General features: G+C 31.3%; 1 protein-coding gene across 7 annotated transcripts in view; it reads right to left on the reverse strand.

The window, feature by feature from the left end:
* Window positions 1-16,302, reverse strand: part of LOC148616259 (neuroligin-4, X-linked-like) — a 105,544-nt gene that overhangs the window by 32,803 nt on the left and 56,439 nt on the right. Inside the window, exon 1 of one of the 7 annotated variants that reach the window (XM_088583138.1) lies at window positions 10,866-11,084. The exons of 5 other annotated variants lie outside the window; for them this stretch is intronic. Coding sequence is in view for 1 of the 2 variants with exons in the window: in XM_088583130.1 (XP_088439256.1) it covers window positions 4,437-4,875 (439 nt within the window). In the remaining variant the exon portion in view is untranslated. Of the gene's footprint in view, window positions 1-4,436; window positions 5,113-10,865; window positions 11,085-16,302 lie in introns of those variants that run through there. One more of the 7 variants, XM_088583130.1, reaches the window with a different exon arrangement.

The following is a 16,302-nucleotide window of genomic DNA, read 5'->3' on the forward strand; positions in this document are numbered from 1 at the left end:
TGTACGTCAGAATTTTAGTGATCTCGACCTTTTCATACAGAAGCAATAACTGTAAATAGACGGCACTTCTTCCATTTTAGAAAAAACGGCTATTTACTGATGGAAACACTTGATAAAAATGTATTTTCATTAAACATTATTACTGAGGGCCAATTGTTGCAGTGTTTATCTAATTACAAATAATTGTTATAGAACGTGTGACAACACAGAAATTTAGCGATTCAAAAGATAAAACATGAACATCTGATAAAAAAGAAACATTACAATTTGCATGCCAATTATCGAAACATACAAAGTAATGACGAAGGTGGGAATATTTATATTGCATCGGAAAAGGTGGCATAATATCAATGTTACTTGGAAAATAATTTTATATGGCACATGAATTTAACTGGAAAACTAATTGTTAACGTGCTATTCAGCCTTTTTAAAACCTGACAAGAACAATATCGTTTGAGGCTAAACAAGTTATCTGAAATTTTGATAGTGTCATTTAAAACAATCGGATGAAATGCAATCCAGTTCAGGGTAATACTGTGTCAAAAATATATGACTTTTTATTTCTAATCGAATCGATATCATCGTGTTTTTTTCTCAAATCGGTTACTTTTTGAGTGATAATGTCTTTTCTTTGCGAAAGAACTTTTATGATATCCAACCCATTAACATATAAATAAAAGAAGATGTCTAACCACCGATTTGCTGTAAGAGAAATACATATTCCAAAATTCAGAAAGCCTGTGAACAATTTTTGATATTCTTTAAAGATACGTTAGAAATATCTATTATTTCATAACTGAGAAACCAACATCAACCGTAATTGATATTATTTAAGTACAGTTTAAGGAGGAAATTATTTCTGCTCTTGTGCAAAATCTGAGTTTCTATGGTAACATTTAGTTTGCCAATGCAGAAGAACGTGTGTGTTTAAGGGATACGGTTCCGTCCTCTGTTTTTATACCTTTAAACAAAACTGCATTTGGTGTTCATACCTGTAAATTCTAACAAGTATAATATAGCATGAAAAAGGACTTGATGGGAATTTACAACAGATATTAATTATTCAATTAAACGTCGCGATGATTGTCAACGAGAAAAAAAATTCGATTTAAAAGGGCACACTGAAACAAGTTATTACATTTTTTTTATATCTCCAACATTGATCAAGTCGCTTTGTATGATTTCATTGACAGTGTTATCAATGGATTCATTTGTGGATTTCAATAGCACCATGTCTAAGTCTTAGAAATCTTTTGTAACCAGAATAAATTAGATGTTTTAGTATAGAGTCTTGGCATACATATAACTAAAGCATTCTTCTGATGTTGTAAAATGCTCCGTAAAAGTGCTTAATCCATTGAAAACAGTCTATGAAGACATTGCTACATTCAACTGTCTTACATTTGCGAACATCTTATTAAAACTGCTTTTCCAATGATGTCACAGTCAAATTACATTCAGTTACATTCAAAATTGTTGATAATCAATTAAACTCGTTCAAGGAACTATATGTTTTCAGGGTACATTGATCGATAGAAACAATAAAAGTTAAATACTGAAGTCCGTACCAGTACTTTAGTTTTGTAAACTAAAAACACAATGATGAGATATACCCTGTATCTACAGGTAATTATATAAGAGTGGAACTTAACATGTGAAAACTGAAACTGTAAGGTCTTTAAGATAGCTTTGTTGAATAAGGAAAACTTTAAAGAAATAACTGGTCGACAAACTAATCACAACCACTTCTTGGTTCAAGTAACGAGAATATTATTCATCTTCTACTGATGCAATATTTAAATTTATGACAACAATGTGAAAATGTCTTAAATGTATCTACATTGTCATTTGTTCTATGTCTGACATTACCGAGTCATATATTTGATACATTTGTATTGGTTAACTTTAACAATAATTCTATATACAATAATAAACATTTATAGTTTTAACTTAACATGAAATCTAATCTATATTCCGATGGAATTTTGTATTTACGACATGTTTGAAATCTCAATTGAACCAACGCAATCACAAAAATGGCCACTGTTTGGAAATGATACAAGTGGAAAGCAACAAAACGCATATACACTCACTAGATAGCATTGCCCTGCTGGTTAATTAAAGTTACTGAAAGAAATGACATAATATCGATTTTGATTATAACTTTAACGAAATTGTACCAAGATATAATGAACTTCGGTTAAGTAAATCGGTCTTTAAAACTCAAAATATAAATCAGTAGTTATTTAAAAAATAGAGCATTCCTTAAAATGTTATAGAGAACAATGATCCTATTAATAATTCTTGCTATGAAAGAAAATACAAAATAACACTTTCTTATCCGGCCTTAACACAACAACACCAGCACGTCGGACTCCATTGAAAACTTGGAACAATGACCAGGTGCACCGAAGGGGTGAGCCTCTGCTTTTCTTGGACATTATGTTTGACTCATTGTGATAGTCATCATTATCTTTTTATCTTTTTATTTTATATTTTGTATTTATTTGGTGCCCTTTGGAATACAACTGACTACAAATGGTTGAATAAAGACATCTATAAATCAAGATAGATGGTTAAGCAACGGTCAGTCGTATTTAATCAACAAATGAAACCCAAGTATTGCAGTTAAAATGATTTGCAGAAACTTCCAATCATCAGAATAAATCAGCATGATATGTTTACCAACGGTTGGTCTTGTAGTAATACAAACATCGCTTTCGGAGGTATTTATCTTGGTGAAGATAACAAGCTTCATTAAATGGTACCTTATTCGTTGATAGTGTCTATAATAACTTGATTCAGAAATCAACCGAGATGAAGACTCGAGCAGTAATATGGTTACAAATAATGGTCGGGTTAGAGAACACTGTTCGTCATCATAATTACTATATGATAAGAATCGCAACAACAATCGATTTATGGAAATGTGCTGTACATTACATATATATATAGAATGTGTTTCCAAATGTCATCTAAGAGTAAAATCATGCATTCTTTGATGCTATAAAAATAACCAGCGTAGTCTATTTTAAAGTTCACTTCAAATGGAACCGCGAAATTGTGATTTGATTGTGTAATGAACAAGAATAGATATTTGTAACTTACACTTATTCTTTCAAAAGATGTAAGAAAAATATTAAACATTTTATTGGTAGTAGAAATAAATATCTTTGAATGGACGACTCAGTTGGTTTAACTAAATTTATTTTCTCAGATGACCTGAGCAGTTTTGGAAGAATGGACTGAATCACTTGTTTTTTTTTGGTTCTGTATATAAATGCTTTGTATTTTCTCTTTCGTCTACCCGGACTTGATAATTATATGACCAGTTTGGTGGATATTTGTAGAAAAGCATAGGACGCTTACCCTGCCGGTGCGTATGGCCCATGCTCCCAGATTCTGATGGAGTGCTTATTTGGCTTGTGTCCTTGTACGTTTACTTTGATTATTTCATGTTCCTTGTGTGTGTCTTTTATCATCGGATTATATTATTTTGATTTCTGCTCGAATTTGGTTACCTTGATTACTCTTTTGAAAATTAATAGGGTGTTATACGGTTGAATTAGTTTCATATCATGTAATAAAGGTTTCATACAGGTATATGAAGTTTTGTTTCAAATACAAAAACAATATACACAACGACTCTTACAATGAGCCAAAGTATTCAAAGTGTATGGCTATTTCAAAAGAACTCTTTAATAGAATATTTGTGTAATTGCCAAAAATTGTTTCATTCAAGAATATTTAATGACAAATATACTGTAGGAAAAATATAATTTATTATAATAATTTAGATTGTTGTTTATTAGCATTCGTCTATGACTTTGCAAATAATTTTGTAAGCATCATCTATAATGATAAACATTTCTGCATCATTCGATTAGCTGATAATGCAATGTTAGAGAGTCACCAATAGCTACCTGCATGGGAAGTTCTAAATACGAAAAAGCATGACAAAAATACACAACACTTTTTCTGCTGCTATAAAAGTGTTTGAACCGTCAGACTGTTCTAAAGTGTAAGGATGATAGTTTCGGGATTATACACTCAGCATGTTTTCACAGTTATTATGGAAAGATTCAAATTGTTCAAAACTGATTAAATACTAAAAAAGCAGGTTTAAGTGCCTTATACGTATTGAAAAGAAACCAAGATAAACAATTACTTGTATGTGAAATATGTTGTTCCATTCTCTTACATATAAGTCTGGTTGATATTTATTTTCTGAAACAAAATTATCAGCATAAAATGTTCCTAACTTTTCCGTGGGAATTAGCTTTGCTTGATCATTATCATGAGTATTTGAATCTTCATTACGCATTAGTACATGTCAGGTAAATATAGTAGCAAGGGACCTCTAGGAAGAAACACAGTCGTAGGATTGCAAAATAAGTTGCCAATCAGAAACAAAAAGTATTGTCAAGAAATCTTACCTTTTGATGGGACAAATAAGTTTAATCGTAAACAATCCTCAGAAACGTTCTTAATAAATGATGAAATATTTTTGATTTTTTCAACAACTCCACTAGGCCATTTTCTGTGCAGTTCTTTCCCTTTGAACTTCCGTTGGCGACATGTGGGAACGTTTGTCTCATTGATATATTTTACACGATCCCATCTTTCCTTTGGTGTATTAGGAACAGAAAATCTCAACAGTCCACCGACACTATAAATTGAAGCGAACTGTAATCCAATGTAGGCTTCAACCGATTCCAAATTTACTGAATGAGGGAATTCAACAAGTAACCCTCTAATTATCCCGTAAGGTGTTCTTACTTTACTATTACCATGTGATTTAATGAAGATTGGAGCATAACAGCCTACTATCTGTGCACATAGCCAAACCAAACGACAAATCCAAACAGCACACATATTTCAAAACACTTCATTGAAAAAAAAGTTCAATCAATGTTGATGACCCATTCTAAAACATATTATCTTTATATAAAAGTTACAGTCATCATGTAAGGAATGAAAACTTAACAAATTGAAGAAAATGTAATGATGTTGCAACTTCTATCCACAGAAAACTAATTGATGTTATTTCCCCTGTTGAAATTGTCTCTAGCTTCCATTCTTATTCCCCCAATTATATTCAACACATATTAATCGTTTAAACGGATAAAATACATCTTTCAGAACAAGAAACGACTTGCATTCTCGATCGTTTCTTACATTTATCAACCTTTCCCTAAAGTATCCGATAAAATAGAGAAATATTGACCGCGATTGTTGATCTCTGCAACACCGACTTAGTTACTTGCCATTTGATTACATCCATGGGAATCTGATAGGCAGTGATTTTAAAAGAAAAAAAGTAGTGCAAAGATTTGTTATAGTGATTGAGACTTTAATATTGTCATTTCTTCACTTCGTCTAGAGAAGCATACAATCAGATAAAGACGAAATGCCATTGATTTTAAGCTTACAACTTGATGCATCAACAAATATTTTAATTAACACTCTTATTGGGAACTTCAAATAAATTAATAAAACTAAGAAAAGTAAAAAACATATTTGAGGTTTTATCTTTATATATTTGGTTCTTTCATGTAGGAGTTTAGCAACTCAGTAAAATGACGGGTTAAAGAACAGTAATTGTCAGCCCAAAGAATGACCACGGCTCTTATATCAGTGGACATGAAATGATCGGTGTATAACTGCATACAACATTATAACTCGTTTCAATATTGTGAAGTTCGAAATGTCATTATGCTGTACACCTGTTTCCTCAGCAAAATCAGAAAAATAACATGATAAAATTTATACATTGTGCACATGTACAGTGTAATGCCTTCTCCAAATATGTTAAATTGAAAGTTTGTCTTGCGTTTGAATTATAACAGTGAATAAAGATTTTTTTGATAAATTATAAATGTGTTATACAAGTCTAAAACATCATTTTTGAGAGTTGATTTTTTCCGCATGTCGTAGTTCTAGCTACAGATTTGTTTTTACAAAAATAAAATTGATTCCAAAGCATTTCTCGTACATGGCATATACCGATATTTAAATCACATCAATTGCCAAGCTTATCAAAACAACGTCGAATGGTTTAGAACAAGTTTATAAGGTTGAACACTCAATTAAGAATTCAACATCGTTTCCAGATAATTGTCTAGTACATGGAGGCAATTCAGTTACAAATAATGACAAGGCTAGGGGAGACAGTTCGTTATTCTGATTGCTACATGAAATATTTTCTGTTAAATCAATATATGGAAATTGTTTCAATATTGACAGTTATTCAGATTACCATCTGACAAGCTTTGCTATCTTACCCACATATCATTCTTAATTTTTGCCGATCCAAAATGTTTGAAGTTTCCTTCGAAAGATATTCAAAATATTAGGAGAGCAATTGTAAATCAATTTACAAATTGGAACGTCAACAACGGAAAAAATGAAACCTCTGCAACAGTTCCCTTTTTTTAATGCATTGTTACATTTGTATGAAAGCGTTTCCAAATCTGATTAACTGCAAGTCAGCTGCAAGCACTCATCAGTAAAATCATTCCATTATGCGAATAATAATTAATAATAAGTTTATTATTTGGTATTATTGTTATTGTATCCATGATAATGCAATTCAAGTATACTCTTTAGCATTCTTATTATTTGCAATATTTCATATTACAAGTAACATATCTTTTGACGTAAGTGCCCTTCATTACTTATACAGATTAACCAAAGTATCACAATATATATTTTAATGGATTCAATAAATATGAAATCCCTTTCCTTTTGATACGAAGTGTCTAAGAAATGTACCATGTGAATAAATTATAAAAAAAAATTGTTATTGTTATTTGTATTGGTCATTTAAGGAAGAGTAATCAAGAGAACAAAGGTTATAGCGGTAATCAAAAGAATGTAATCCAGGGACAAATACCTGACATGGAAAACAGAAATACAAAACAAAGAACATAAAGTAACTAAAATCATACATACAAAGTAACAAAAGCAAATGAGCAACTCGGACTCCACTAAAAACTGGGAGCATGGACCAGGTGCACCGGTAGGGTAAGCGTCCACTGTTTTTCTAGAAACACCCGCCGAATTGCTCATAAAAAAGTCAAGTCCGGGGTAGACAAACAAGAAAAAAAAAATAGGACCCGTTTAATAAAAGCCAAAAACATGTTTTGTTACTTCAATAATTATTCTATTTTTAGTTTGGTCGGTCTTGGAAAGATGACAAAATGATCGGCACACTGTGAATATAGAAAGAATCTCACACTACTGTATACATATGTTGTTAAAAACCAAAGCGTTTTCAAGTGCAAAAACAAAGATTTCATACCAAAAAATACATTTGAAAAGTATTTTAAATCACATAACAACCAGCAGTTTCTTAATAATATACCAAATAAATGTCCTTCATAATTTTTGGCATCTAAAATACAATCGTCAAAAAAATATATATATTTCTTATTAAAAAGTAGTGTACAAAGGTAGATAATTCAAACACAAAATAGATTAATTTTATATCTTCATTTTGCCCTTTTCAATGAAAAACTTCCTTATAATACAATTGGATCACAAGACACGTAACGGAACAAATCGAACCTAAAAACAATTAATAAAAACAAATTCAGAAGAAAGACAATGAATCTACAAATAAATAGCTGTGTATATCATGCATCAGTGTATGTAGTTTTGAGTTGTTTGAGTTGAAATTATAACTCTCAAGTCGGCAAAATATAGACTTTAAAAATTTGATTATGCATCTTATAATTATATAAAAGAAAATTTAGAGCAATAAATCATACCGATACCTAACTACATATACGTGCTTGAGAACTTTATATATGTATAATGAAGTCTGAACTACACCCAAACTCTAGAATCGATGTGAGGTTGCAAATTTGGTCGCTCCCTCAGAGGGATTCGAACCCCTTCTCTTCTCTGACATTTATGGCAACACCTGCAATTTGCGATGCATCGATTGTAGAGTTGGGGTGTAGTTTAGACTTGATTATATTTATGTATGCATCCTTGTATTAACATAATATGTTGAAAATGATGCGAAACATAACAATAAATTAAATAAACGTCTAAAAATGTTTAACATCACCAGAAGATGGTAAAATTTACATTGAATATTTCGGAATATTTTGAATATATATATATATATATATATATATATATATATATACATCGTGTACTAAGTTACAGCCCTAGATTAATCCTACGAGGAGGAATGACCCGGCCAGCGAAAGCTATATTTTATAAAGCCTAGCTGGCCGAGTGGTCTAGGGCGCTGGACTTTGTGCAGGCGGTGTTGCCATAGATGTCACAGCGGTACAAGTTCAAGTCCCGCGTAGGGAACGACCAAAAATTTGCATCGCAAATTTGATAGTTCTAACCTCGTTGGGAATTTTTCAGACCTATCCATACGTTTACATATCTTCCCTGTATCAATTTGATCCGATGGAGCAGTGTAGCGAATGGAGTCCTCACATTCTGAGACGTTGTATAATATTGATTTGTTGTGACATGCATCATTAATTTGATCCTCTATCCTACATAATAACACCTAAATGAACGGTCCCGTACTACCGTACATCGTGTACTAAGTTACAGCCCTAGATTAATCCTACGAGGAGGAATGACCCGGCCCGCGAAAGCTATATTTTTATATAGCCTAGCTGGCCGAGTGGTCTAGGGCGCTGGACTTTGTGCAGGCGGTGTTGCCATAGATGTCAAATTAAATATGGCGGGTAAATACTACTGTCAATAAATAACTGACACAATTGCATCCCCAGGATTATTTTTCCAAAGTACGACCAAAGTAGGACGGCAAGATGTGTATGTAGGCTCTCGATTCCAGAAACACTCATCATAATTCTATTTAACTCCAAATATGACCGAAATATAACGAAGATGACGGCCATTTTGACGGTTTGGCACAATGGACGAGCTCATTTTGATGTAAATCAGACAACTGAATCTTGACAGTAGTATCTTTGGTATTTAACTGGTTTCCATATTCCTTTGTACACAAACACAAAAGGTGGATATTTGAGATTCAGTTGACTGATGTGTGTACTCTATTCTAACAAATATACAGGCTTCTTTAATACTTTAGAAATCCAGGACAAAACATTCAGCTTGTATTTATTTTATTTTGCTGATATATTTCTGGTGTTATTGCCATTTTATTAAAATGTTTTATGTACATGAACATGCATTAACATACTATTTAAAATAAAATCTGACAGATGGGATTAATGTCATTACATATTTTCAGAAAAAAAGTACCTATGTGTTGGCTGTTTTTCCTCAATGGTGAGAACTCAAAATCACTCTCAAACCAGCGATGGACATACTATAAAAAAGGGTCCAGTTACACTGTTCGTGAACTGGCATGAACAAAAAATCTCGTTATAGAACTGTTCACCCCTCAACAATATATAGCATAGAGTAATCAAGGTAACCAAGGTTACAGCGTTTATAGAAAAGGATAAGGAAATACAAGTATATTTTTACATTTGTATACCATCACAATCTTAATATATAATCAGTTATTTTCATCAAACAACCAGTTTAAGTAGAACATAAAATTAACAGAAGTAAGCTATAAGAAAAAACATACCTGTCAAAAAGTTGTAGATTTTTTTATTTCAACACTTCACCACTTATAAATATGAATGTGTATTCATTTGTTAAAACAATAAAATTACAAATGTATTGAAGTCTCGTGTATACAAATTCAATACTTGCCATGATATATTTCCTCGTGTGTAACATGAATATTTAAGAACAAGATAAAACAAAAGTTTATTTAAGGCAATTATTAGTATCTCCAATTTTAAATTTGAAAAGAAGCAATCGTAGTTCGCTCAGGTTCCACATGCTAAGATTTAATACAGATTCATGGTTGTATTTTCGGCTTTAGAACAGAAATCTGTGTCAGTTTGTATTAGTTGATCACACAAGTCCATATTTAAAGTTTATGACATTGAGACACTTCTTATCATGTATGAATGCTGAATGCTCTTTTTCAAATACAAATGTACATTAATGCACAAGTCAACCTTAATTATTGTGTTTTTGTGTGAACAAATATCCTTTACAGAAAATTATTTCCCTTTCTTATGTACTACCTTCAGAAATTTTATGTCTAACTGTGTAATACATGTATCTTTAAATCCCATGTATTAGTAGAAAAAGTATCTATTGACTGATAAAAGGTAATTATGCAGTATTTTTATATGCATAATAATGTAAATTATAAAAGAATGAGAAATTTCTACAGTACAGTTTGATGTCAACAAGTGCTCATATTCTTTGTGTGTGTGTGTGTGTGTGTTGGTTTTTGGAGAATATTTAGTTCATGCTTTGAAAGCTCTGATTTGGTCATGCAGATGGACAGGAATTCAAAAGCATCATTCAACTGAGGATGGGCAAACTCGGACATCTCAATGTATAATGAAGAAATACTTTGAAGGAAGAAAAAAGGTCCTCTTTAATTTTGTAAATCTCTGGATCTACAGCTCCAGTACACCCTACTTCCCACATTTTCTTTTTTAAAGTGCATTTGTCATCATTTTCATATATTATTAGTAATGCAGACTTAGCATTCCAAAATATTACACGGTTGTTTAATAATTTTACTGGACAAAACAACCAGCGTTTTTAAGGGATTCACAGACATCACCGCAAAAGACCCTCTCCAAAATTTATAAGAAAGAAATAAATGTTCACGTCAATATGTCCTTCAAGAGTAAAGAAAAAAAATATCAATCAATCGAGAATGAATTACGAGAAAGGAAGCTGATAATAATAGCGAAAAAAAAATCATGAAACACATGGTGAGCTATTGGGCTTTGGGCTTGGTGTCATTTATACGTCACACTCACAGCATGTTTCTTTCTTCATGGGTTCAAATCGTTGTAACATCGTCTAGATGACCCAAAAAAATCAGCCTGCTTAATGTTCGTCAATCATATTGAAGGCGTGGAATATACCATTACTTCATATTTGCTTTGCAATCGCTTCAAAACAGCCGCAAAATGTCGATTTTTTCCCCTCAACTTTCATATTTTCAACCACTTTATTTACTACGCTTCACATGGGATGATGGGTAGTATTTGGTATTTTTAGAAAGCTCAGCGTCATTCCTATTATAAAATTAGATTATTGACCAATCGGAAGGCAGGGGATGCAATTGTGTCATTTAAATATAGTCCAGGGGTATTCCTAACTTGAAAGAAAATAATCACGTCCCCCTTTTTGAAATGATCGTCCGGACAAATCGTTGCACCTTAGTTTCAGTTTTTGCTCTAAAAGATATCTTAACTCTTTGAAAAACATTTCTTTTTAAATATTTTAGCGATTATTTCTGTGAAAAGTGTGTATTTTATGCTTTTTACAAGCATATTCACTTCCGGTTTCTTTACAACAAAACCCAAAACGAAAATTACATTATCTCCCATTTCCCGTGTGACCAATAAATGGAACTCTCATGTAGCGCGGGGCACTTGGACAGGCAACCCAAACATTTTAAATTACATGTAAGAAATACATAAAAACGTGGAAATATTCCAACAATCCCTTATTTATCATGTACTGTCACAACACCGAAACATGTAATTGATTCCAGAAATCTTACGTTTGTATGTATTATGTTTGTTTCAGGGTCACGCCTTAATTTTTTTTACTAACTGACTGTCCAGCGCATATTTTTGAAAAAAAATTATGATCTTTTTTGCAACAATTGAATATATCAACCTTACTTATTTGTTTTTTTTGTCAATTTTTTTACTTAAAAATAATTATTTATGTAATTTTTTTGTTTAATATGAATTCTTCTATTTATCATAGTCTTAAATTTTAATACATGTTTATTTTCAGTATAAGATTATCATTATGTATATACCATTACAAAAACCAGATTAAATTAAATTCACTTGAACACCAATACATATATTATAAATATACACAGGCAAAACAAATAGCCCTTTATGATAGTGTTACAAGAAAGTAGAGTTACTCTTCTTTAAATAGAATACAAGAAATATTAATTTCTTCTCAGAACTTCATGCGTCTGATTTTGAATATATTGAAAGGTGACGTTCATGATAGCCGCTATGATAATAATAAACGTTTTCATTTTGTAAACTGACTCCGTATTTCGGTCAATTAAGTCATTGGGACAATTTTGGGAAAGAGGAACTTAATTAAGGGCAGCATATCTTTGTCTAAATATAGGTTGTAATTTATAAAAAAAAGCGTATGGGCTAGGATACAAAACTGAACTCAGCAGCTGATTTGTAGATAGAAAGTTGGCAATGGGATATCGTTTTTCATTAAGTTTTTAACCTTGGTTCCCTTGATTACTCTCTCACTGTGTCACTGTCTAGATAAATGTTTAGAGGCAGAATATAGTATGTTTGTAGTGTCCTACTTGAGCTTATGCTCTTTATAGATGAGACGAACACATTAATCTAATATATGATTATCATGTGGAATGAAGTGAAAATTAAAGGAGTGTGACAACATTCTTTTTCTTTTTGTTAAGATTACTGTTTGATTAGGTCTGCATTAAAACTTTAGAAAGTGTATATTTAAACGGATAAGAATCCGAATACAAAATTACTACAAAATTTTATTCAATCATTTGCACACTTTTGCACATTTGCATAATGATATCATCCAAAAAAACGGGTATTTACCGAAAATAGCACTTTGAAAATAAAGCAACGACGATAGAAGTTCTCGTTGATATTTTCATATGCATTTGGCACAAGGGTCAACAAACACAACAACCTATCAACATAATAGAAGAGAAAGGTGGTTCTGTCGTCAAAAAAGTAATAATAATCATCGAGATTATGTGATGGAACTAATGATAATAAACTGTGATAAATAAGTAAAATAACTATATCTAAATGAATACTGTGAATAAAAAAGATAGACTATTGTCATCACGGCATGATGTACAAATATGTAAATTCCTTTTACGATCATGAGCAGTGACCTTCAACTGACATTGATGACTTTTCACGTCAGTTGACTTGTCTTTCAACGAACCACACAGCTGTTTTCTTGCAAAGGGCAGGGACCAGTAACCTCCGGAGCACATGAGTTGGCTTCAAGTTTTAGTGAGGGTCTGGCTGATTGTTTTTAATTTTTTAAATAATGTTTTAATGATTTGTTAATTTTTGGTGTTTTAAGTATTGTCTTGTAAAAGGATTTTCCTTCGATTGCACCTTCGCTATTAGTACTGTTTCTTTTCTTTCTCATCTACCCCCATTTTCAGATGTTTCTATGCGTGTATTATTTATGTAACATTAATATATATTTCATTCAACATTCAAGTGGACAGTAAGATTGATTTACTTGCAGAATATCAATATCCTTAATTTTGAAATTAGGAAAAAAATATTTGTTTTATTTTTGAATATGAGTCACATTTAATCAATGACATAACAAATGGAGTTGTCCCTCTTTAAGTGTGAACTGGTTATGCTACAGAAAATATTCACATAATACAAAAGAAAAAAAAACCAAAACATGTCGACGAGAAATTGCACATGCTCGTAAGAAAAAAATGAAATCTTGGATGTCTGAGATTTATCTTAGCGGATTTAAATTATTTTTCTGCTCATTTTCATAAAGCATATGTTTCATTGTTCTGCAGTTTACTAAAAATGGTTTGTTCAACGTAAAAACAATGAAGTTGGACTATATGTCGACTGTTTAGTTTTGTTACATACAAGGCCGAGAAAGAAAGAACGTCAGTATTGCTGACACACGAAACTAGTTTAGAATTATTTTCCTAGCAGTAATTTCACTTCAATGTTAATGCTGAAAGAAGCAAGAGTTATCTCTCTTTTAGAGCGGATTAGAATCAAATAGAAAATATATCTGAGCAAAATTTTGTCGAATAATCAGTTTGGTGTTTCTATAAAAGCAGAGGACACTTATCCTTAAATGCAACTGGTCAATGCTCCCAGTTTTTAATAAAGTCCGAGCTGCTCATTTACTTTTGTTACTTTGCACAAATTGTTTTGTGTTCATTGTTGTGTGTGTCTATTTTCTATGACTAGTCTTTGTCCCTGGATTGCATTCTTTTGATTTTAGCTAGAATTTTGGTTCCCTTGAATACTCTGCTAATATTTTTAAGAAAGATATGCACGTATCATATTCTCACACTTAAAAGTTTTCCACCTGTTTCTTTTATTGCATAAGAATGTTTTTGCTATGTGCTTATTATATTTGCTCTCAAATGTGTCTAAAATTTGAAGTCAGAGTTATTGAAATATGATTATTGAAATAAACTTTGATCAAATAATTTGATTATAAGTGTGTGCTTTTTTGAAAATGCAGTTGTTTCAATTATAAGCTTTTAAAAAGTATGAAGGTATCTAAATTTAAATATGATGAAATCTAAGATGATTAATTTTGATCGTTCACCATTTGATTGATTATGCAACATCAATACATCTCTGTGTCCAAATAAAACAAAGAAAATGAAATACAAAAAAGCACTGATTCTAAGATTTGCTTTGGTGCAATACTATTTTCATACACTGGTTTGCATTTAGGCGGCTGGCTCTTTGAATGGAGTATTAAGCACCAGCTTATAAAATCAAATACATAGTCATCTCTCATAAATATCAATCGGGTTTAGTGCTCTTAATTTCCCGAAACAAAGGAGTCGTGCGAGAACAAAATGAGAAAAAAATATATATTATACTGCGGTGGCCTGGGTATCCATTATATATTTTTTGTTTTTTTTCCTTGTTCTTTTGTACATTACGATGGGATTCAAAATACTATCAACGAATCTTACACGAAAATTGCACTCTACATTTCGTCCGTAATATCATACAAGTTATATTATCTTTGCCTTTTGTAAGCTTTGTTTGATCCTATGATATGTACTTAAAATCAAAGTAATGCTCTGTGGTGTTGTTAAAATCAAATTCAATTAAAATGCTATTAGAAATGCATTACGTTTTGATTAGAGCAATTGATTATACAGACAATCGTGAAGGTATAATGCAAATGCCAAATGCAGTTATTTCTTAGTTAAAACAAGGTGGTTAATTAATTATTTTTTTGTCCTGTCGTTTCTGAATCTTTAATACAAGAGCAACAAAATTGAACAAGAATCTGAAAATGAATCCAATTTTACAATAATTCATAAATTAGTTTCGAAATTTTTTAACTAATATTGTTCTTTACATACATCACTGACTCGTAAATAAATCAATTTATCGAGACTTTAACGAGATTCCATATTACTAAGTAGAAATTTCGTATCATAATTTATGAGAATAATCTTTTTCTTTGGGGGTAATTATTTGATTAATTAAAGCTGAATTAATGAAAAATTTAATTGCTTATTTGTCTGGGTCGCTTCTCCTTAAACCAATTTATACAACTTAATTTCAACAAATGCATTTAAGGTTAATTATAAATGAAGTTAAAGCAAATGTCTTAAAATGAATGGTATTTTATTTTTCTCTGGACCCTTTAACAGTTCAGTGTGGTTTTGACGTTTAAATGTGAATCTCATCAGTTGTATCTTAAGCCCATTTCACAATTAATGTATCGGTTGATGAAAAAATACTATCAATCGCTTTCAGTAATTGACCAGCGATTACTACTGGCTTTTTTAAATGAATGCTTTTTGGTAATATGCAAAGATGAATTGAGTTGCAATAAACACGAAAACCCAGATTAGTTATGTTTTTCCTTAGTTACATAAAAATGTTTTCAAATTAGCAACTTTTCACTAATATAACCCTTAAAACGTATATGAATCAAATTGTTTCAATTTTGCTTCAGGACCATTTTGATTTTACTGGTGTAATTGTGACAAATTTGCAAATTGAGAACATTATGTTTGCATGCAGATGTACCTACATAACACCTATTAATGATATCGTGATAAAAATGCTACGAAGAATATAATATAACGACAAAAATATTTCCAAAAACAAAATGTTTGTCAGTTTGAAGGAAACCCGTCTTTTACTATTTCGTATTCGCTGTCAATACGCTGAACACACCAAACATGTAAAAGTTTACTGCTCTTTTGCTTCGTTTTAATGTGTTTCTATCATACGTTTGTTAAGTATATCTGGAATTTTGTCAAGGACGTTTGTGACTGAACAATAAACGTATTTCTTAAGTACAAATAAGATATTAAAACATGCACCGCAAATTTATAATGCTTGAATAACCACTCTATTCAGGAATACGCTAGGATTTGTTTCCTTTATAGCAACTGCAACTTTGTATTTAAACATGTAGATGACAGTTGTACACTGGTAATTTATAGGT

This window comes from Perna viridis, chromosome 5 (genome assembly GCF_037379345.1).
Source record: "Perna viridis isolate PV_CMFRI_1.1 ecotype Kerala chromosome 5, ASM3737934v1, whole genome shotgun sequence".
Lineage (NCBI taxonomy): Eukaryota > Metazoa > Mollusca > Bivalvia > Mytilida > Mytilidae > Perna > Perna viridis.